The sequence below is a fragment of the Anas platyrhynchos genome, chromosome 11 (assembly GCF_047663525.1).
Source record: "Anas platyrhynchos isolate ZD024472 breed Pekin duck chromosome 11, IASCAAS_PekinDuck_T2T, whole genome shotgun sequence".
Lineage (NCBI taxonomy): Eukaryota > Metazoa > Chordata > Aves > Anseriformes > Anatidae > Anas > Anas platyrhynchos.
In genome coordinates this window covers 6,370,884-6,392,822 of record NC_092597.1, presented here as the reverse complement: position 1 = coordinate 6,392,822, position 21,939 = coordinate 6,370,884, and the positions used below count along the sequence as shown (strand labels likewise).

Here is a 21,939-nt window from a genome sequence, read left to right as displayed (position 1 = left end):
GTAACAAACTACTTGGGCTGTAGGTAAGAGTAAACACTAATGCTAAATAGAGACCTGCGTTATTTCACAAGCAAAATGGTAATAATAAACCTCCCTTGGCATCAGTAGCTGTTGAGGATTCATCTTCTACAACCCTGAGTTATTTTTTGTATGGATAGCAAGAATAACTTTATCACTTTAGAGATTAAAATTTTGGTAAAACGGGCATATCACTTTAAATCAAGTTATAAAATTATAATACTATGCTAGTTAATAAGTTTCATATATTAATCAAGATGTAAAGGCATACATGGGTGACGGAAATTTAAACAAGAAAAAAAACAATCACTAGCAAAGAATAGGAAATCAGAAATTCCAACTTCTATTCATGAAACTAGTTCATGAATTTCTCCGTAGGTAGTAGGGATATACAATACCATGGGGGAACTGTCAAGTATAATTAATTCTTCTGTGCAACGTTAAGGTCCTTGGAGGAAGAACATTAAACAGTTATATATTACAAATATACCCTCTCCCTTCTTAATAGACATCCAGAACAATAATTCACAATGAGCTATATGAAGGGAAAGAGATGCTCATTGCAATATCAGATGTTGTCATTACATTCTGCAATAGAAAGAAAACGTTATATATTTATGTGCCCTCATACTATAGAAAAAAAATAATTCTTTAAGATGTGCTCTAAAGAGATGGAGAAAACACAGTGAATGTTCTGATTTAAAATTCCATAATATCAGCTTTCTATAGTGTCAAAGAACTCATTTGGAGTCCTCTGTTTTCCTATGGCTGCAGTAGAAGCAGAATATAACCCCTTTCACTGGCAAACTTTTTACTGGACAAGGTAAGAATATATGATAGGGCTCTCGTGTCATCAGGCTTCTAAACTCAGTGGTGTTGTGTTCTAAAGTAATCAGACAGCTACTTCAATATAGACAATGTAGTAATATGTTCTAATACTATTAAAAATGGTTTGCATTAATTATTTATGTTTATAATAGAAGGTTACTATAGCCATTGCTGTCATTCTATGATGATTTCCATATTCCTCGGAATGAGTATGTAGCCTGTGAAACCCTCTTCTAGATAGTACAAATACCCGATCCCATCTAATACAGTGAAGTCTTTCTGATCCTTGCCACACATAAATATGATAAGGATTAAGAAATGCATTAGTGGTAATACTAGTAACAGTTTATAAAATATTTATAACATATCTTAATGCCATTGCATCTGAGCAGCCCTTCAATGAGAATCAAAGGGACACAAAAGACAGAAAGAATTACGTCAGGAACCGGGGTGAATGGAAAATGAAAGCACAATGGCTTGAAACTCATTAGTTTACTCACACATTCTCAACAGTAGTGTTAAAAAACAAACAAACAAAAAAAAACAACAGCAAAAACAAACAAACAAACAAAAAACAACAAACATGATAATACTTACGTCATAGCTTGATAAATATATTCAATTCCATAACGCATTGCAAATTCATCTACAATTTCTTGTGCAGCATCATCAAAATACACCTTCCAGGCTTCATCACCTCTCACTTCAGGGATTTTTACAACACCATTACCTTTAACTTCCGTCAAGTAATGGAATAGATTCTAAATGAAAGAAATTTTTCAAATAGGAATTTTTAGCTTTTAAGTGGAATTCTAAAAATATGTCCAGTATAATCAGCAATATGCTCATTAACTTAGATTTTATTTATTTATTTATAAAAGGCTGGCACCAACAAAACGTCCACGACACTAAATGCAGTTGTGTGTCTCTGTAAGTGTGGGTAGTGGAACTCTGGCAGTATAGGCCTATGATTCAGCACTGTGATCTATCTCACATAAAGTCACCTTAGTGAACTGGCACAGAGAGACTACAAAATAAAGTTGCACAAAAACTTTCTGTACTCTCCTATACGCCCTTGATAATGGATTAAATCATGAAGTTATAAAGAAGTATTGAATACAAATAAAATCTCTGAAAGACATACACTGATTCATCAGTGATTTTAGTTTTTTAATTATTGACAGAAGTAATCTATATGATTTCTCTACTATACAGAAATGGTTAGTCTTCTTGATGCTAGCAAGAATGTGTGGAGGATTAAATACTAAAAAAAAAAAAACCAACAAACCACTGATGGGAGAGAACTTTGTTGACTCCACCTCCTTTTTTTTTTTTTTTTTTTTTTCCTGACTCCAGGCAGGAATGATCTATTGATGCTACACTGTTCTGTCTTTGACTATGAACCTTGGTATGCCAACCAAAAATATGCTCATCCTGAAGTGTCACAGTAGTTTTTATCAACATTCTATTTTTTTATCTTTATTTTTATCTTTATTTTTTCTTTATCTGTGCAACAACTGAATAGTAACTGTTATAATAGTTTGCTTTCTTTAACTTCTCCAACATACCTCATGTAAACAGGTGTACTGCACATGGTAGGGAGCAACTTTCTCCTCTCCTTTTATTTCAACGTTGATTTTCAATCTTATAGCACCAGAGACAGCAGATTTATCTGTACGTTTTTCTGAAGGGCAGAAATATAATGTATTAGTGACGATGAAGAACACAAACTGTCACGTGAAAAACTTCCATTTTAGAGCCAGAAAGTCCTGCTGTTGAGAACAAGATAACACCTTTTAAATAGCTCACATACAGTTCAGGCCATGAAGCTAAACAGGCTGCATAGCACTTTAAGCAACACTTTCTCTTTTTCAATAGAAATTATTTACATTTTCTATCTGGTATCTGCAATAATTATTATTCTCATTATTAACATTTTACTTTACTTATGAAAACTATAGCAACAGCCCAGGCTACTGTGTCTTAGAGAAATTTAAAATGTTCTTAAAAGAAATCTATTCCAGTTCAGCTAAGCTGAGTCTTACAAATGAAATTATATAAATAACTTTAGTTATTTAGTTGCTGTCATTGCTGTCAATGACAACTGTCAATGAATAAAATTTGGAATTCATAATGACACATCTTAATTGTAAAATATCTTATTTGTAAAAAATATCTAATCTTAAAAAGGAAATTAAGCAAAGCTTTATTTCCATTGTTAAAAAGAAATCAAATACATATCCATACATTTTACTATGCAACAAAACATTGGCCAAGGAAACAAGGACCATTGAAAAGGAAATAAGGAGCTTTATAATTTCACAAACTTATGTCACACAATTCACCTGAAGTGTTTCTGAGAACAGGCAACCTAGATAAAAAAGTTACTGAAAAATTTTTGTTATCAAATGTAGGAGATTAACTTTAAAATGGTTACTTCAGAACACTTATTGCACACTAAGGTTTTCAGAATTAAAGAAGAGTTGTATGCTTAGATTTAGATTAAGGGAAGACATTCAGAGACACACTATCATTGATTTACTTCTGGTTCAAAGAGTGACACTTTTAAGACCTGACCAGACAAGAACGTACAGTCATTAAAGATATCAGACAGCATTTTGAGCTCCAGAAGACTGCCTTGAATTTAAGAGTAAGCATGTAAACACATTTAACATGTACAAAACAGAAGAACAAACAAGTTTCATTAATAATGATGGATCTAAACAATGAAAAACAAGGATGATTAGGTATAGAAAAATGGTATATACATAATCTTACAAAATGTAATAAAGTGAATACACACAAAGAAAATATTCACTAGTAAAACTTTTTACCATATAATAATACTGCGAATGGACTAGTCTGAAGTGATGGCTTTTCTTGCATTTTTTAAAAAACTTTTATATTAAATTGAAATATTTGTCTTTGTTGTGATTAATTTGCTCTCTGTAATTATAACTCTGGACTGAAACCCAGAAAATATCTTTTATTTTCAAATTGACCTGTAACATCTAAGATTTTAAAAATTGCATATCAGTACCAAAGCTACATATTTTGAAGCACCAAATCTACAGATGCTGACATTCTACCTAAAGTTGTTAAAAAACAAAACAAAACAAACAAACAAAATAACCAACAGTAAGAATCGTACCTAAATTATACCATACATCCATTTCTCCACTCAGTGTTCTTACTTCAATTATTGTTTGCCCAAGGAAGTCATCTGATTCCTTTTTGAAATGTTGTTTTACTCTAGATTTGATGTCATCATCTTCATCCCATACTCTCACTTTTATTCTATCTGTAGAGTTATGACATTCACTGTAAAAACAGTAATAAAATTAAACATGTCACATATAAGCTGCGTACATTTGTACTACCATCTAATTCATTGTGCTTGAATTCTGTATACTTGCTTAACTTCTTTATGTAACAGAATACCAATAACTGCAATATTGAATGAAATAGAAGTTCATACCATATTGCCAGGGGAAAGCTAGAATTAAATACATATAGAAAGCAAAGAGAGTAACTTGACTGAATTATGTATACATGTGGATAGCATTTATGAATGTTGTAAACTATTGAACATTGAAACTATTCACTAACTTACAATGAGTACTTCTTGGTGCTATTACTCTACAAATATCTTAGGAAAGATACAGTCAGATCAGTCATATTTTTTCATTCATGAATATTCTGTAGTCCATATAGTAGACCACAGAAGTAGTGGCCTAGTAATAATAAATAATAATAATAAAAAATGTAAGAAAATCTTAGAGACAATTTTCCATATGGGGAACAAAATTTTTGAGTAACTGATTTGTTTTACTCTTCTCCAGGACCTCAGTTTCCCTTGTAAGGAGAAGTAGGGACAGATTGCCATGCACTAAAAAACTGCAAATTTAAGTGGCTTATTAAACCCTCGTGAGTTGAGTTAATTTGAAAAGCTTCTGGAGGCATGAGAGTGATCCCAGTGGATAATATTTTTTTGGTCTCAGCTCCAAGGCCTTAGTTTGAGACTCGATTAAGAATTCTTGCTTGAATTCTATTCTAAGCACCACCACTGCTCAATGATCTATTTCAGCAATTCCAGCATTAAAACAGTAATACTATAACTTATCTCCCAACTGGCACCCCTCAGGGTGTGTTCTAAGAATTAATTAGCAGTGGTAATAGGCTTTGGAAGTATAAAGTGCTTTAAGTGCCATTATTACTGTCAGGGATAATCAGTCACTAAAAATGGCATGCACTTCTACCTTGCCTCACTGTGACATCACTCAATATCACAAAAATATTTGTGCCTGTTCATATTCCAAATTTCAACACTGAAGATATCTCTGGAATTAAAATATATGTTGTTTTGTGATTAGCAAGACTACTGAAATCTGGTTTCCTTTTGTCTTATGGCCAGCTTCTCTGACATCTAGCAAACTGCAATCATCAATCGCATCTTGTCTCATAATTGGGATTTTTATAAATTACCCCTTCATATGGACTCCCTGGTGTCTATTACAGGGTGAGCTCATATTGAGGGCACTGTTAGCATCTCTCATCTCTGTTTGTCTGTTTTCAGAGAATTTGACAGATGCAATATTAGGGAATCTGTGAGGTTTCTTTGAGTGACTGCAAAATTCAGAAGTTATTGGCAAAGACATATAAAAAAATAGGAAGACAGATGCAGATGGATCAAAGAAACATCCTTGTCTTAAGAAAATAGGCTATACCCAGAACCAAAGTGTCTAATTTTCCTAATGAGTAGCCCCGAATTACTGATTAACACTGACAGAGTCCTGAATAGCATTTAGTTGTGCACTCAATAGAAATTTTAAATGAGGATTTTCTACTGTGGTATAGGGAGATCCATCACTGGTGAGGCATTTATGTGACCCTCACCACCATCTCTGTGTTATTAGTAGAAGTCTTGTTCTTGTTTTGCTTCTCAGGGGGATGCTACCTCAGGGAAATGTACTTCAGTACAAATACCGTGTTTTATTCTCCTGAGACAACACATATTTCCCTCTAATGTAGCTGATTAAGCTACATAAGCTGATTAAGCTGATTAATGTAGCTATAGCTGAATATTTGTTCAGATGGTCAGCACCACTGTGCCTTTCCCTGATTCATTCATCTTTCCCACATCTTTTTCTGCTTTAATTTTAGGTTAGTGAGACATGGTGGTGGCACTACCAATGGGTTTATAATCACATGTTAATCATCTTGTCTAAACCTTTAGTGATCAGTCAGATCTGCTTCTATGTTTGTAATGTTCCTATTCGAGACCCCATAACTTACATAGACTTGTGATGCTGGAAGGGACAGGGGCAGGGTGGATGAATGCATTTTTACTTGCCTGCCCTGCAGCATTGAGGTTGCAAGGAGATTTACTATTAAGCTTACAGAGCTGTCTCTGCATGATTCTGCTTACCTGCCTAGCCTCTCAAAAACAGCACTATGTAAAGAGATACACATCCTGCTTTAGTCTATCTGATAACATCTTTGCAGAACTGTGTGGCTTTACAAAAATGTGGGATTCCTACCTCTGCTTAATCTGTCCAGGAAAATCAGCCCAAAGAATTCAAGAAAATGCAATGTATGTCACTTTCAAAACATTCCACCTTCTAGCCACTCCCTATTACATGCTTAGTAAAAGTGTGCAGGAAGGTGAGACACAGGAAATGCGAAAAGTGAATTGTTCTTTAGCACGGAGACTGAAGGTACTGATACTTTTGAAAGCTGAAAAATTTCCTCTATATTCAGATAAGATAGATAGTAGAGATAGTTTTAATAATTTATCCACAATCTGGTGTTGCTATAACAGAAGAAGTTTTGGTTATTTCTGTTATACTGTACAAGTGGTGCTCTTTAAGGGAATTCTAAGGAAAAAAAAACATCCAGCTGGATACCTGCAGTAGATGCCAGAAAGTCTCCATCAGAAACTCTGGACTGAAATATCTGAATTATGAAGCAATGGTCAGCTTCAACATGGAGATTTCAACTATCATAGTGTCTAAATTACATCAATGCTGTTTGGTGCTAGAAGATACCTTTTCTCATCATTATCTGCTAAAATATACAGAAGCAAGAATGATCAGAGACAGTCCAGTTTGTACAAACACATTTTTTCTTTCCTGAGAGTGACTGGAAATCTTCCCAGGCACACTCAATTGGATTTTATATCTTTATCTTTAATGATATTTTCAGTATACCACCAGGAAATCTTCAACAATATCAGAGATCAGACAAATACTAACAATTTAATGATGACCCTTACATTGGCCAAGCGGCAATCATTGTCTTCAGAAAAAAACTCTTCATTGATCTAATTTAAGTCACACAGTGTCTGTTTTCATTCACTGAATGGAGTAAAAGATATCCATTGAAGCTATTTGTCAGAACCATATGATGTCCTCATAACAGCCAAAATAGAAAGAGTAATATAAAATAATCATCCATTTATATGAAAGACTTCCGGATTAGACAATTGCAGCTGAAGTGTTAACATAATGAGTGGTTGGAGGAAACATGATCCCTTCAGTCTGCAAGGCAATTTGGAGAGGTATGCTTGCTAAACAACACTGACACAAATAAACAAACAGATTTCCATATTTCAGCAATTTGAGTCAACTGTTGAAAACAGTCAAGAAAATCATGAGAATTCTATAATTGTGTTGGATGCTCCTGAAGTACCAATATATTTAGAAGTTTGTACAAAACTGAAAACCATACAGCCAACATATTTTTCTCCCCTGTAACTGAGTGGTCTCTCTTCCCATATCAGACAAGTTCAACTAAAGATGCAAGCAGACAGATGGCAGTAAAAACCTGCCCCTTTGTTATGGGGTTGAAAAAAAAATCACCCATCACTGATGCCTTGTTACTCAATAAAACAATTAAAAACTATTCTGATATCTCCTTTCTGATAACATGAATAAAAAAAAAAAAAAAGCCCTTGGTACCTATAATATATTAGTTAAGGGAACATCTGCTGGCCTATTTACTTCTCTAGCTTTTGTACAAAAAATACACATTTCAAGGAAAGATGTATTCTTCCTGTGGTTTTCTTTAGTTGATAGTTTACTGAGGTGCATACAGGTGTACAGAAGCTCTCCTGTTGTTTATGAGTACTCATATTGAAATCTATGCCAGTATCCCAGGTTTCTGTGGCATGGACATTTAACAGAGCATTGCAGGATGTGTTGGTATAAACATTCTGCTAGCCACACAGTCATATTAGCATTATATATGATTCTGCAACCTGAATACTGCCCTCACTCTATTTGCTGTGACAGAACATATGCACACTGGTGAGCCATTTTTTTCCAAGTCCTTGTTTCAGAACAGATTGGGAAATTTAAATGAATGTCTTGGTAATATGATTAAATATAAGATTTAAGATTTTTTGTTTCCAGTGTTTCCAGTGATTTTATGGTAGCCATGCTCACATCTTCAAAGAAATAAATTTAGAACTTCATACCAAGTTTGCTGAGTTGCTCATCCAACTCTTGATATTATGCAACTCATACAATTAAGTTCAAGAAAGCAGTTTTGCATTTTTTTACTCACAGTCATTCAATAAGATATGACACTTCAACATCTACTGGTGTAATACAATCGAAAAAGAAAACATGATCTACATACAGGTAGCCTGTAAGAAGTTTATGAGTGTTTTTTTTTTTTTTTTTTTTTTTTTGAATTGACTTCATTTCTAGTACTGGCCTTTGAATCTGTGTAAGGAATGGACATACATTGTTTAGTATAGTTGGTTTACTTAGTACCATTTCTCAGACAAATAGAAGAGGCAATTAGGGTTATACCTCTTTCAAACTCACAACGGGAATGATAACCTCTGCAATCAAAAGGCAGCAGATTTCAGTCAAAGAACAGAGAAGTGAAAATCGCCATTGTGCTACATGACAAGGAGATCATCTCTCATGTTACAACATTCCACCTTCTTGAAGAAGACAAAGATAATTGCAAATGACTGAACCCTAAGGAATGATGAGAAATAATGTCTTCCTTGTGAAAGGAAAAAGGAAAAGGAAAGGAATCAATGTTATATCCTGAAGACAACTATTTTGTTTTGTGGTGATTGGCTATTTTTCAAATGTTCTTTTACACGTGGTGACTAACCATAGATCCTGAATCCTGACTGGGCAGTCTGCAGGATCCTAAGCTGTTCTGTTACTGCTTCATAAATTCATGGATGCTAATAAAAATGATATATCCCCTTTATCATCACCAATACAAGGTTTCATCAGATAAAGTTGTATCAAATTAACACTCAGTTTTGAGTAACACTGTTAGGCATAAGATTAATAGACATACATAACAAAGTTCCACAGGTTAGACTATTGTAATGTGTTACCAGTTTGCATATATTCTCAGTAAGAATTCAAATAAGGCTGTGTTCTATTGAACCCTGGAATTGTATATCCTTTTAAAATTATTATAACAACTTTTCACAATTTACTATACAACTGTTTTCACACACCTTCCATATAATATCTATTGATTTTATCTGATAATACTGTTGAGGGTACTTTCAGGGTAGACTAGAGCTTTTCTGAAAAATATAAAAAATCTGCCAAAATAAACAGGCACACAAAAAATTATTTCACACAAAATTTTCTAAACAAAACCTAGGGCTTATATTAGCCTTTCAGAATCCTTAATTGACTTTGACAAGAGCAGTTAAATGCACATCATATACTGTGACACATAGTAATCAAGCTGAGAAAAGAATACATGCTGAAATACTTATGATACATGTAGGGGAATAACATTAAAAAAAATGATATTATTATCAGATTAGTACCATTCTCAGTCAGGAATGCGTTGTATCCTAAAGCAATATTTAAAGGAAAGGAACATTATAGTATAAGTGAATTGGAATTTCCTGTACTGTAAAATCTCTTTCTGAAAGAAGTCCTGAGAGCATTGCCAGAGTTAGAATTGGCATGAAAACATATTCAAACCTTAGTAAACATATTTCAGATTGAAACATCTACTATGTGGTCAGGGATGAACTTCAGTAATGTGCTGACAAAAAATGATATCATTTTCAGTTCTGGGGCTGTAGCCAAGGAAATGAGACAGAAGGATCCTACAAGACTCTTCAGATCTGACAACATTCAGTCTTGGAACTATTACAAACAACCCAGCCCAGAGTCTAAAGTGTACCAGATATTATGAAGTGCCTCATTTTCACCTATGGTAATCATACTGTTGAATAATTTGTATTTATTTATTTATTTATTTATTTTAACTTTCATGGTCAGTGTCTGAGGCACAGGAATGCATCTATAACATCTAAGGTTAAAGTCCAAACAATTTGTTACTGAAGTTCCCTACAAAATTAGAATAGACACCAACAATAGATTCCTCAACAAATATGAGATCTATGAATACTATTGATACAGTTATAACAAAATTTTATGCTCTCCCCAGTCAGAGCTATTTTATTAATGCTATATATGTGCATAGTATAGAAAACATGCTTTCAAATTAGGTAGGTTTTTCACTTGATAACATTATATCACCTAAAATATGTTAAAAATGCAAGAAACAATGTCATCGTCTATACTCACAAATAGAACTTCTCATCCCATACTGGATTCAAGTTTCCAAAAATAGTCTTTGTTCTCCGCTTATTTTTGCCAACTTGCACGGTAACATAGGGGTCACTTGAGCCAGTTTTGTCCTTAGCTTGTAAGCCTTGAGCACAAAGCACTGCAACAAAAGGAGAAAATGTGCTTCAGCCCTCATAAGTCTTCATTGCCAAGAAATAAATGAGGTGGTGACAGCAGCAATAGGAAACAAAGACCTCAGAATGAGGGCTGCTGAAACAAAGCTGTCTAGGTCAATTTTCCCAGCTTCTGTTGCTCCGGAGATAGATAAGGTTTTTCTAACTACTGTTCTGGACTGAATACAATCTATAAATATTGTTTAATAGGCTAATAATTTTAGATTCAGGACAAAGCACAAAACAAATATTTTTCTTGCCATGTATAATCCAGATACTCTTCTTGAACTTCGATTTCATCATCACAGCAAAATAATACCGACGTGTAATTCGGCTTGAGCCAGATGATATCCTGAATAAAATTTTCTTTTTTATTTTTTCTTCCCCAAAATAAATAAATATAAATAAATAAATAAAAATCACAAAGATCAATGGAAATTCAAAATGAAAATCCCCAGACCTTCAAAAATCTGCAGAATGGATTATGAAACTAGTCATGAGAAACATGGTCCTGACTGTAATTTCTCTTTCTCATGTGAAAGAGAAACTATGAGCATTTTCACAATAGTTTCCATTCTACCATAGACAAGATGACAGTTCAGATCAGTTGTTATCAACAGTTTAAGTACTAAGTATAAATGACAGTTCATGTGTGTATATAGGTAATGTGTATATGCTATTTGTAGCAAACATAAATACACGTAATTTGATTTTTCATCATAATTAGTAAAAACAGAAATCTCAAGAAAAAGCAAAATTGACAAATAGCAGCCTACCAAACCCAGAGAACTGCCATTAAAACACTTGCTGTGGCCCTAAAATCAGCATAGCTAGGTTTTATTATTTTGCACATATTATTTGATACATCTCAGCAGTAGCATTTAATAAATATTCTCTGTTGTCAATCATTGTGGATGATGAAGCTCCTTCAGCATGCTCTGAAAAATGAATACATAAAAATGGCACCTTCTCACTCAGTGTATCAGCTACACGTGTAGTTCCAGTCACATCTGCTGACTTCAGTGAAAAAAAGATCTGAAGTTTGTTACTTTTTACACACCTCATTCTTGAACAGATTAACTCTTAGGAACGAACTAGATCATCTCATCTTCCCCGTTCACTGCAAATCTACTCTTCCTCGAAAATTTCTTCCAGAATTGCTAGCTATTATACTGGCCTGAACACAAGGCATCCTAGAGGTAGAACTAAAAGCATGAATATGATTTAAATATTTTCCTTCACACACCTCTCCATGTCCTCAAAGTTTGGTGACTGTCACACAATTCAAGAACTATGCTTTTGAGCTTCATGCACAGTCCCATCACCTTCAGAGTGGCCTCCATTTTTCACAGTCCATCTGATGAACAATCTCATATTTTCCCAAGGTTTCTCCTGGCACATATCTGTTATTCCTCAGCTCCATTGACAGTTTATGTACTGACTCAAAGACAATTGGACTTTAGTGTGGACAACAGAGCCATGCATAGCTAACAAAACACACAAAAACTCTCACAGAATATTTCATTCACAGTCCGCTTGCCAAATGCTTTTCTCCTTCCCCTCCTGAATGTCAGTTCTCCATTTCAGCAATAGAAATGGGAAGTCCATCTCCCAACAAGTCTTCCTCATAGACCAAAAACTGCCATGAAATATAATAGTACTATTGTATATTTTTTTTGAGCACACAACCCCAATCTATATATTTGTTGATTTACTTTTAAAAAGTATAGGCATGTAGCACTGTACGAATAATATTTTAATTATAATTTTAATTACACTAAAAAACATGCACAGAAGTAGAAATTAAAAAAAAAAAGATGAAACAATGTTCTAAATATTTTTTGTTATTAATAGTGCAAAATACTTTTGTTATCTCAGAAATTATCATTAATATTTTTCGTGAGAATAAAGTGATTGAATATGCTTCATTATTAAAGAAAATCTTGATTTAACAGTTTGTGATATAGTGATTTAAGATCTGGTTTTAAGTCAAGTTTATTTTGGTACTTGATTTAATGGCTGCCATAGCTGAAAAACATATCTCATGAAGAAGATACATAAATCCAAATGGAAGAAGTGCATCATTGGCTACACTTACTAAACCATGACATATTTTTTCTGTCCTATCTACCAGTTATGCAAAGGGTTTTGTTGAAATTCAGCCATTCATTTTTCCAGATGTCAATCAGTTCTTGCAAACTAATTAAACTAAATTTTTGCATTTTTGTATTTTTACCAAATAGGTTCAAAGCACATTGGAAACCCTCATTTGGAAAATTTTTTAACAAAGTAGAAAATCCTGCGTCCATGTTTTTTAAGAGTACAGATGAGAGTTTTGTTAGGTGACACTTTTAGCAGCAAAGTCTATATGGAAACATTTTCAAATATCTGTTTTCAAAATGTTCTTTCAATAGCACTTTCAAAAAATGTTTCCATTCTAACGAAATGTTAAAATGTCACCTTTGTCCAGAGAAGATAGTTTAAATGTGTTTATTTTTGGGAAGAAAAACAAAAACAAAACCAAAAAATTCATAATGGAAGAAGAAGTCAACAAATTTGGAATACTTGTCTTTCTGTAAGAGAAAAATTTCTTACTCATCTTTAAGTTTAAGAACTTGTTTATGTGCTCTGTCATGAAATAACTGGGATTTTTGTGGTCATTGCCATATCATTAATAAGTATTATAAGGAGTTTATTTAAAGGTCTTGCTTTTATAAAATTAAGCACACTAATGACAGCCTGTAGCATTTGGTGCATTTCTGGCTCCATAATGGAGCAATAATGCGATAACAGAAGAAGGAGCAGTAACAATATATAGTTTGTGCTATTTCTGTAACCTTTCCTCAGAATCCATTTTTTAAAAATCTAGTTAATATAACCATTCCACCACTGGTTACACTTGTCAATTTTTCCACAAAACTTTGCTTTTTTTCCACAAGACTTTGCTTTTTATTAAGGAAGTTTTTTACTGTTGAGAATATACTCATTCCGGTACATCTTTCCTTTAGAGTCTCACAGAAAAAAAAAAAAAAAAAAGTAATTCATGATTTTATTATTGAAATGGATTCTAGCAAGTGTTACACACTGAGACATGTTAGAAATATCTGTTTTCAGCCAACTCTAAAGCAAACTGCTTACACTGTTTAATTTTTTCTATTTGTTTCTTCAAACCTTCAGCAATGTTTTCTATGCATCTTCCAACAGTATTTGTTGACAAAGGAATGCATTTTAGTTTGTCTCCATGTTTTTCCATATGTTATTTTAACCATCTTTACTGTGTCAGGAAGAACAAGCATTTCTGTATGTGGATTTTTTATTTTTGCAATTGAGTTAGAAACCTTCAAAGAGGCTTCTAAAAATTCATCATAAAGTTTAATGAAATTTTTAGAGTGCTGGATTCAGTATCACATGACTGTAGACACTGCTGATTAGAACTGATTAGATCATTAGATAAGAAGGCATTTTGTTTTGTTTGTTTGTGCTCATATTATTAGCATTACCTTCAAAATGCAGTTTCTTTGCAGGAAACTTTTTGAGCCACTTTCCATTTTGTGATGATTAGCTTGGTTAAAACTAGATAATATAACCCATAAACCCGTTTATCTGAACACATAAACTACACTATGTCAGAATATGATGAAAGTGAATGAATGAGTGAGGGTGACACTGAGCAGCCCTCTGTGCTGCAGAATCCCCACTCTTTGCCCAGGACTCTTTGTGTTTGTACCCTGCCTTACACAGGTGCCTCTCCCACATGGACTGAATCAGCCCAGTGCCAGTGTCAAGCTGTATATTAAATATTAGTAAAATTAAATTTCTTTCTTATCTCTTAGATTAAACAAATACTAGTTCTACTATTTTCTTCAAGCACCCCAATGCACACAAACCCAACTTTGGAGACCCCAAGTCTAACCTTTTTCTCCAGTTATTAGCATACTTCACTTGATAATGTTTGGGGTTCTCTTGCAGCGCATACTGGCACTTCTGGTCCTATTTATTAATACTTGTGCTGTATACCAAGGAATATTGTGAATATTGTACTGTTGGAAAGTATTAAGGGGTATTTTAAAGTAAATGTACAAAAGTTCACTTAAAATGTAATATGAACTACATTTTTGGGACTTGCAATTGTGACGAAGCCATTAGCTTTTTTTCTGAGCCAAAATACTGTATTTTGATCACAGCTTCACCTGTTCAACTCACTTCTGTTCCTGTACCAGCTGTGTGAAAGTGATATGAACAAAGCAAGGTTCAAAACTGATGACACAAAATCCGTTTTATAATAACAGAAGATATTTGTGTGGCCTGTGGAACACTTATTTCTGATGTCAAGCTTTAAGTCACAAAGACCCCCATCAATTTTTGATTCTTTCAGGTATGGCAGCAAAGGAGAAAGAAAAGAGATGTTTTCTTATTTTCCCTTTTGACTCGGTGGGCCTGATATGAAAGTAGCTGAGCTTTATGAAAGTATAAAACTACGCTTATGGAATGCTTTCTCAGAGCAGAACAAAATATTCAGGCACAAATGCTGCTTGCAATAGCTGCACTGCAGAAAATGACCTAACAGTAGAAAATACACGGGGGAAATTATACCCTACTTGCTGCTCCTGATGAGAAGCATAGTAAAAACTTCACCTATAAAGTACCCATAAAACTTGACTGCAGCAAATGCCTTGCAGCCTGGCTTAAGAAGTTGGGGTAAAGGATAAATACAGGGTAAAACATTTTTATTTATTTTTTAATTTTCCCCCTCCTTAAAAGATGGATACATCATTGTGCCAGCGAAGGAAAGAATTAGCAGAGTATTCTGTAACCCAAAACATTTACCTAGAAGTATACATCTCCGAAACACCAGCAGGGAAAGATTACTACTATTACCTCTACAGATTATTATCATTTTGTTTATTTGACACCTGTAAAGTCATATCCAGATGAAATATTCTTTCTGCACTTTAAAGCTCTCCAGTAAACAGGACTGACAAACTGGAAAAGGTATTTTTTGTAACAATGTGGATATGTTTGGTCTTACAGAACATATATGGAATATATTTTGTAAAATCTGTTGGGAAAATTACCCTACATTACAGGTGTGAAATATCAGGCACCAAGAACTGATTTAAACAGATATTTTAGGAAAGTTTCTATAAAGTAGCGAGAAGTTGCTTGACCTCAATTCAGGCAATAAAAATGGATAAATCTCAAAACAATGGGGAGTGAAATTGTTGAGCTGTAGTGTTCATAGTATTTCAATTGTCATGAACTTTAACTCTTATAAGTTGTTATCAGGGGCAAAAAAAAAAAAAAAGAATAAAATTTTCAAGCACAGGAGATACTAGTAGAAGGTAGAAGAAACAGAATGTCCTGGTTTCAGTTAGAATTAATTTTCTTCCTAGTAGCTGGTGGAATGCTGTGTTTTGGCTTAGGATGAGAAGAGTGCTGATAACACCCCGATGCTTTAATTGTTGCAGAGCAGTGCTTATACTAAGCCAAGGACATCTCAGCCTTTTGCTCTGTCCTGCCAACGGGCAGGCTGGGGGTGCAGTAAGAGCTGGGAGGGGACAGACCCGGGACAGGTGACCCAAACTAGCCAAAGGGGTATTCCATACCATCTGACGTCATGCTAAACAATGTATAGGGGTGGCTAGCCGGGGGGAGGGGGCCGGACTGCTCGGGGTTAGGCTGGGCATCGGTCAGCGGGTGGTGAGCAATGGCATTGTGCATCGCTTGTTTGTACATATTATTATTACTTTCCTATTATCACCATTGTATCATTATTATTATTATTGTTATTATTATTTTTGTTATTATTATTTTCCTGTCTTATTAAACTGTCTTTATCTCAACTCACGGGCTTCACTTTCCATTTCTCTCCCCCGTCCCAGAGAGGGAGGGGGGAGGGTGAGCGAACAACTGCGTGGTGTTTAGCTGCCGGCTGGGTTAAACCACGACACAGAACAAGAGCTTTTACTTATTTTCCTTCCTAGCGAAGTGGAATATAAAGTACTTTTGCCAACAACTCTTGCTTAAAACACTTCCAGTTAGGAGGTTACAAATTCAGCCAATTGTAGATGCACCAAATTCACAGTTTAACATACAGTTCCAGCCCTAAGTACAATGAATCTTACTCCTGAACCAGGGGACTAGGAAGGAAAGAACTCTTAGATCACACAAATTAGAAGAAAATTTACCTGTAATGGTGATTTTTGCGGACCATTTGGATGTCCCATCTAAAACACTTTGTTTTGCTGCTTTTGTATATTGTACAAAATCTTCTTTGGAAATATCAAACATTTCCTGGATCACTTCAAACACCTCTGGTCTATTTTTTTCTCTGATCTTCATTCTTTCCTTCATAGCACTAATAATGTTCTGTGTTTTATCTTCTGCACCATGTTTGGAACTTTTTTCAGCAGCTCCTGAAATCACAGAAAAGGTCAACACATTTATTAAAATATTGTTTTCTTAGTTATTTTTTTTTCTCCAGAGAATTAGTTCTCCAGACAATTTTTCATACTGCACTACTCAAAGCAGATGTATGTTTCATGTGGATAATACCGAGACTCTTATAGTTATTCTTTGAGATATGATATGACAAGTTAATATTCAACTTCAACCAGTTACATGTTATATGCAGAAATATTTGTTGAATCAGTACTATCCAGTACTGATCAGTACTGTGAAAACATCAGAACATCTAAATTTTCTTATACGGTTAGGTATGCTGATTCTTTCAGAAAGGTATAAAGGGTTCAGTATCTGACTCTGTTCTGACCTTTGCCTCTGTTACTAGTTAGTTAAATTTAAATAATGCACTTACAAATAATTTTTCAAATTTCATATTTTTTTTTCTCTAATTCAGTGCAATATCTTTATTTCTTTCTCTCTCTCCTTTTACAGTAGGATGATACAGGAAACATACTTGTTCCATTAGGACAAATATATTATTAACAAAACCAATGTTTAAACCAGCTAATATTTCCACCTCATTTTTCAGAGAATTTTTGGTTTGAACGCAAAGAGATTAACCTCGATTCCTGCTATGCTCTCCCACAGTGGAAATCTAATGAACAATAGAAAGAAGCAGGCATAGCAGCTTCAGATAGTTTCTTGACCACTTCCAGATACATCTCAGTATTTACTGACTCTGCCCCCACTCCAGGAAAGTTTTTTCATTCCTTACTTGAACAGTGTTCATAAAAAATATATAAATTGCAATTATCACATAAATTCACTTAATGGAAGCATTCAAAATATATTTAAATATTATGATTAATTTGGGACTACCCTAACTGCCAAACAGTTTTTAACACTGACCTGACTTTCTCACTCCAGATCAGAGTCTATCACACTTTGTTTCTTATTCTTTAAACCTAACGAGTGAGCAAAAGTGGTTCACAAAAGCTCTGTGCTAACACTGGAATGTTCTGTGCCTCATAGAGTCTCTCATAGAGTAGATATGACATTCAGGTTGCAACTGAATAGATTAAAGAAAATGAAGTACTAGCACTGGGACCAGCCAGGGAAAGAATACTCTGTTTCATAAACAATCTGGAAAGAAATTGATGGGGTTAGAGAATCTTATGAAATCTAGTTTTGCATACTAAGAATTATGTGAATCTGCATTACCCTGCATTACCCTTAATAGCTGCAGGCCAGGGGTAGGATTCGAGGGAGAGATCTGTAGTCTCCTTCCTTCCTATTATGAAGTAGAAAGATACAATCCTATTAGTAGATGCAAACTTCAGGGCAGAAGAAAGCAGAGAACCTCCTAAATAAAATAAATATATTTACAACAAAGAAATGCATTTCTTTGCTGAAAAGGCCAGTCTCAATAGAAACTGAATGATGGAACACAGGTATTGCAGGATCAGTTTTGAGACAGAGCAACATTTGTTTTTGCTGATATGCTGGTAATCATCCATATATCACCTGAAGTGCAACTTGACAGTACACTTTGTTCTCACAGTACTACCAAATGTCAAAAAAACATAAGAAGAAAGCTGAACAGTAGAAATTAAGTTGTGTTATTAAAACTCAATCAACCCAATGCCTGTGCTTGTGTTATTAAATTTCATGGCTTTTTGTAAAATGTTTTTTGAGTAACCACTCAGGTGAATAATAAGTATGGAATAGAGAGGTTCTACTCTTCAGTAAAATTTTCATTATTAGTAATTTCAGTAAGTATATGAGGATGGTAGAAGAGATTAAAGTATATTATCTATGTGATAATGACTGCTAGACTGTATTAACCTATGATGGTATGTCAGGTCTATCCTATAAAATAATTCTGGAAAAGAAATAAAATACTCAAGCAGTGGTGCTGATTTGTCTGGGACTTCAAAACCACTGCAGCTTTTACTGTAAATAAATAAAAGTATAAAGACACCATGCTGTTACAGGTTTTATTCATAATTCTTCCCAGGAGAGTTGTAGAGAGTCTTCTGTCTCCAAAAGTCATAACCAATCTCAGAGGCACTTTACAGTTCTCTTTATAAAGTGTCCTCTGTCTGTGAGGTTAAAGTGTTTCTGATCAATGTCTCTGCAATACACATTGCATTGGAATAACTTACAGAAACATGACCATACTTTTTATCTTGTGTGTGTATGAGGAAATAAATATCAGACTTTTGTTGTCAGAATGGTATTACAGATATTGGAAGCATAAATTGAAATCCCTGCAGTGTTAAGCACTCTATTCCAATTCTTGATGAGACTAAACTCATCATCATCACTAGCAGCAATAACTATATTACCTTTCCATAAGGTTGGGAAAATATTATCTAGTTAGTCTTTTTAACACAGCTCATGAAAGGTACAAAGGATTATTCCTCCTTTTAAATGGATGGTTAAAAAAAAAAAAAAAAAATTGTTAAACAACTTGCTCTGCAATTAGAATTCAGATATTTTAGTCCTGTTCTCACTGTAGAGGAAACTCAGTTCCTTCTCTACAATACCATCAAATGTCATCATATTTTTTGACGGCAGCTTTGTGCCATTCCCACATGTCCTGTCATTGATTACTAGGGAGAAGAGACTGACATCTCTGTCTCCACTTCCCTCCTCAGGAAGCTGTAGGGAGCAATGAGGTCACCCTCTTAGTCTCCTTTTCTCAAGACTAGACAACCCAAGTGTTCTCAGCCTCTCCTCATAAGACATGAGGAGATCAAGGACACTAAAATTAGGAATAAATACAAAAAGAATTAAATGTAAACATGAAATCAAATACCATCTGGAGAGTTCTCCAGTAATTTTATTTCATGAGTTGATGATCACTGAGCTGCCTGGAAATTGAGACAGGTGGTTCCTGCAAGATGGATGAAAACAACGTTTTCCATTTTCTTTTAAGGATATAATATCATAACCTAGGAACAAAGCATGGACACATTCTGAATGAAAATTGTGGATTTCTGCAGAAATTCTTACTGATTTTTGAGACAGTATAAAATTGGAATATGCATGAAAATGCAAAATTAAAAAAAAAGTTTTATGAAAAATCAGCATAGCCTTCTATTTCTACTATTTATTTATTTTTTATTACAACTGGTTTTGCATCTTCTACTCCTGACAGTATCAACAGCTTTTTTCATGCAGTATTGATCAGACTAATTAAGACAATATTGTAACTTACCTTGTGGAATAAATTAACAAGCTCCTTTTACCCTAGGGACTAATACAAACTTAGCAAGATTGGAATCAATTGATTTAATATTATACCTAATACTATAAGGAGGCATCTTGCTGAAGGTGAGAAGTCTAATAAAAAGACTTATAGACTGATTTCTTTTTAAAAAACCTAATTTAAAACAAGCTTAGATATTGACCCTAAAGAGCTTTAAATGGTAATTTGTTTCTACAATCTACATTAGTAGTCATTACATATAGAAGAATAAAAAAATTACAGAAGCTTAGAGGCCAATATGTCCTAGTGATTATAAGTCAGCCAAAATGATGACTGTGCTAAAAATAACCACAATGAAATGCATTCCTTTCACTTTATGGTGTGTTAACATCAGCTGTCTTACAAATAGCCATTTATCCAACTGCACTGGACAATTATTATTTTTTCTTTGTTTTTTTTTTTCTTGCTTGAACGCTGAAGTCCACATACCTTGTTTCTTTTATGTTTAAAATGTTTAAAGTAGCATAATACTCAAACTCATTGCATAATAAATCTGATGAAAAAACATGTCAGGATGCTCAAAAAATTTGTGTACAAATGTGAATATCAGGAGCCTTTGGATCTGTCAAATACTTTTTTTTTCCATAGTTTATCTTCTAGAGGTTTACTCTTTCAAAACTAAGCTGTTTAATGTTTCCAACATGTTTATAGAAAAAATGACTTGCAATCCTATTTATTTTTGCCAGCTCTCTCTCAACCTAATCATTTATATATTTGTAAAAATTCTATGAAGGCAATAAAGCTCTCTGAAGTAATTTTATGTATTTTGGAGCTGGCAATAATTCATGAGCCAGGGAAACTCTGGAGTGAGATTTGTTTCAGATAAGTGAAACTGAGGAAAAGATGAAAATTTTACTCTGTGTATTTCAGCTTTAGCCAAACTTCAGCTGTTATAGGGAAAGATGCATCTTGTACGTGTTTATGTTACCTACAAAAACAGCTCATCTCTTACCAATTTGGCCGCAGTTTCTTTCTTTGGAAGTTGGAGAAGTGGGATTGACTTGTAATTATCATTTGAAGGTGTTGTACTACATCCAAGGAAAGACTTGCTAGTTTTGAGTGGTAATAACAGCTCAGCCCCTCTGTGGAAGTGTGGCAATATGAACATTTAAAAACAGTTCCTGTACCCTTGCTTAGGAGGAAGTAAACTGCAACCAAATTAGAGGTAATGCAAACACAGAAAAACAAAAGTATTATACTCAGAACTAGCTGAGTTTTAACTAGTTTTCCAGTCCAAAGAAAAAGATAAAGAGGTTGTTTCACCCTAATTCTAGTCCCAAAGTATTTCCTGCTTGATATTTTTTCCCAGTATATATAGATGATTTGGTATTTGCAAAAGATTTGATTTACTCCTCCTATTTTTGTGTTCTTCCCTCTGCCCTGTGGATACCACTATAGTGATTTAACCAATTCTGAAAAGAGGATTACATTTTTAATTGCACTATAATATTCATAAGGTAATCATAAGGTAAATCTGAAAGACCATCTAAGAAGTATGTAATATTTATTTTACCTTGCCATCTATATTCTTTAAGATTCCTTGGTTACAATGACTTGAAATGGCAGATATTCTCTCAGCATAATCATTATTGCTGGTGTACTCAAATGTATTTACAATTACTAACATATGAACCGTATGGGTTTACAGAGGTAATTTTAAGAAGGTATT

The 21,939-nt window shown here is 34.0% G+C and overlaps 1 protein-coding gene across 1 annotated transcript in view; it reads right to left on the bottom strand.

The window, feature by feature from the left end:
* The window catches only part of UNC13C (unc-13 homolog C), a 167,936-nt gene that overhangs the window by 80,478 nt on the left and 65,519 nt on the right, over positions 1–21,939 (bottom strand). The window contains exons 8-13 of the mRNA XM_072043348.1: positions 18,228–18,287; positions 16,780–17,007; positions 10,437–10,578; positions 3,998–4,167; positions 2,415–2,530; positions 1,444–1,607 (exon numbers count right to left, since the gene is read on the bottom strand). Coding sequence (XP_071899449.1) covers positions 1,444–1,607; positions 2,415–2,530; positions 3,998–4,167; positions 10,437–10,578; positions 16,780–17,007; positions 18,228–18,287 — 880 coding nt within the window. The remainder of the gene's footprint in view (positions 1–1,443; positions 1,608–2,414; positions 2,531–3,997; positions 4,168–10,436; positions 10,579–16,779; positions 17,008–18,227; positions 18,288–21,939) is intronic.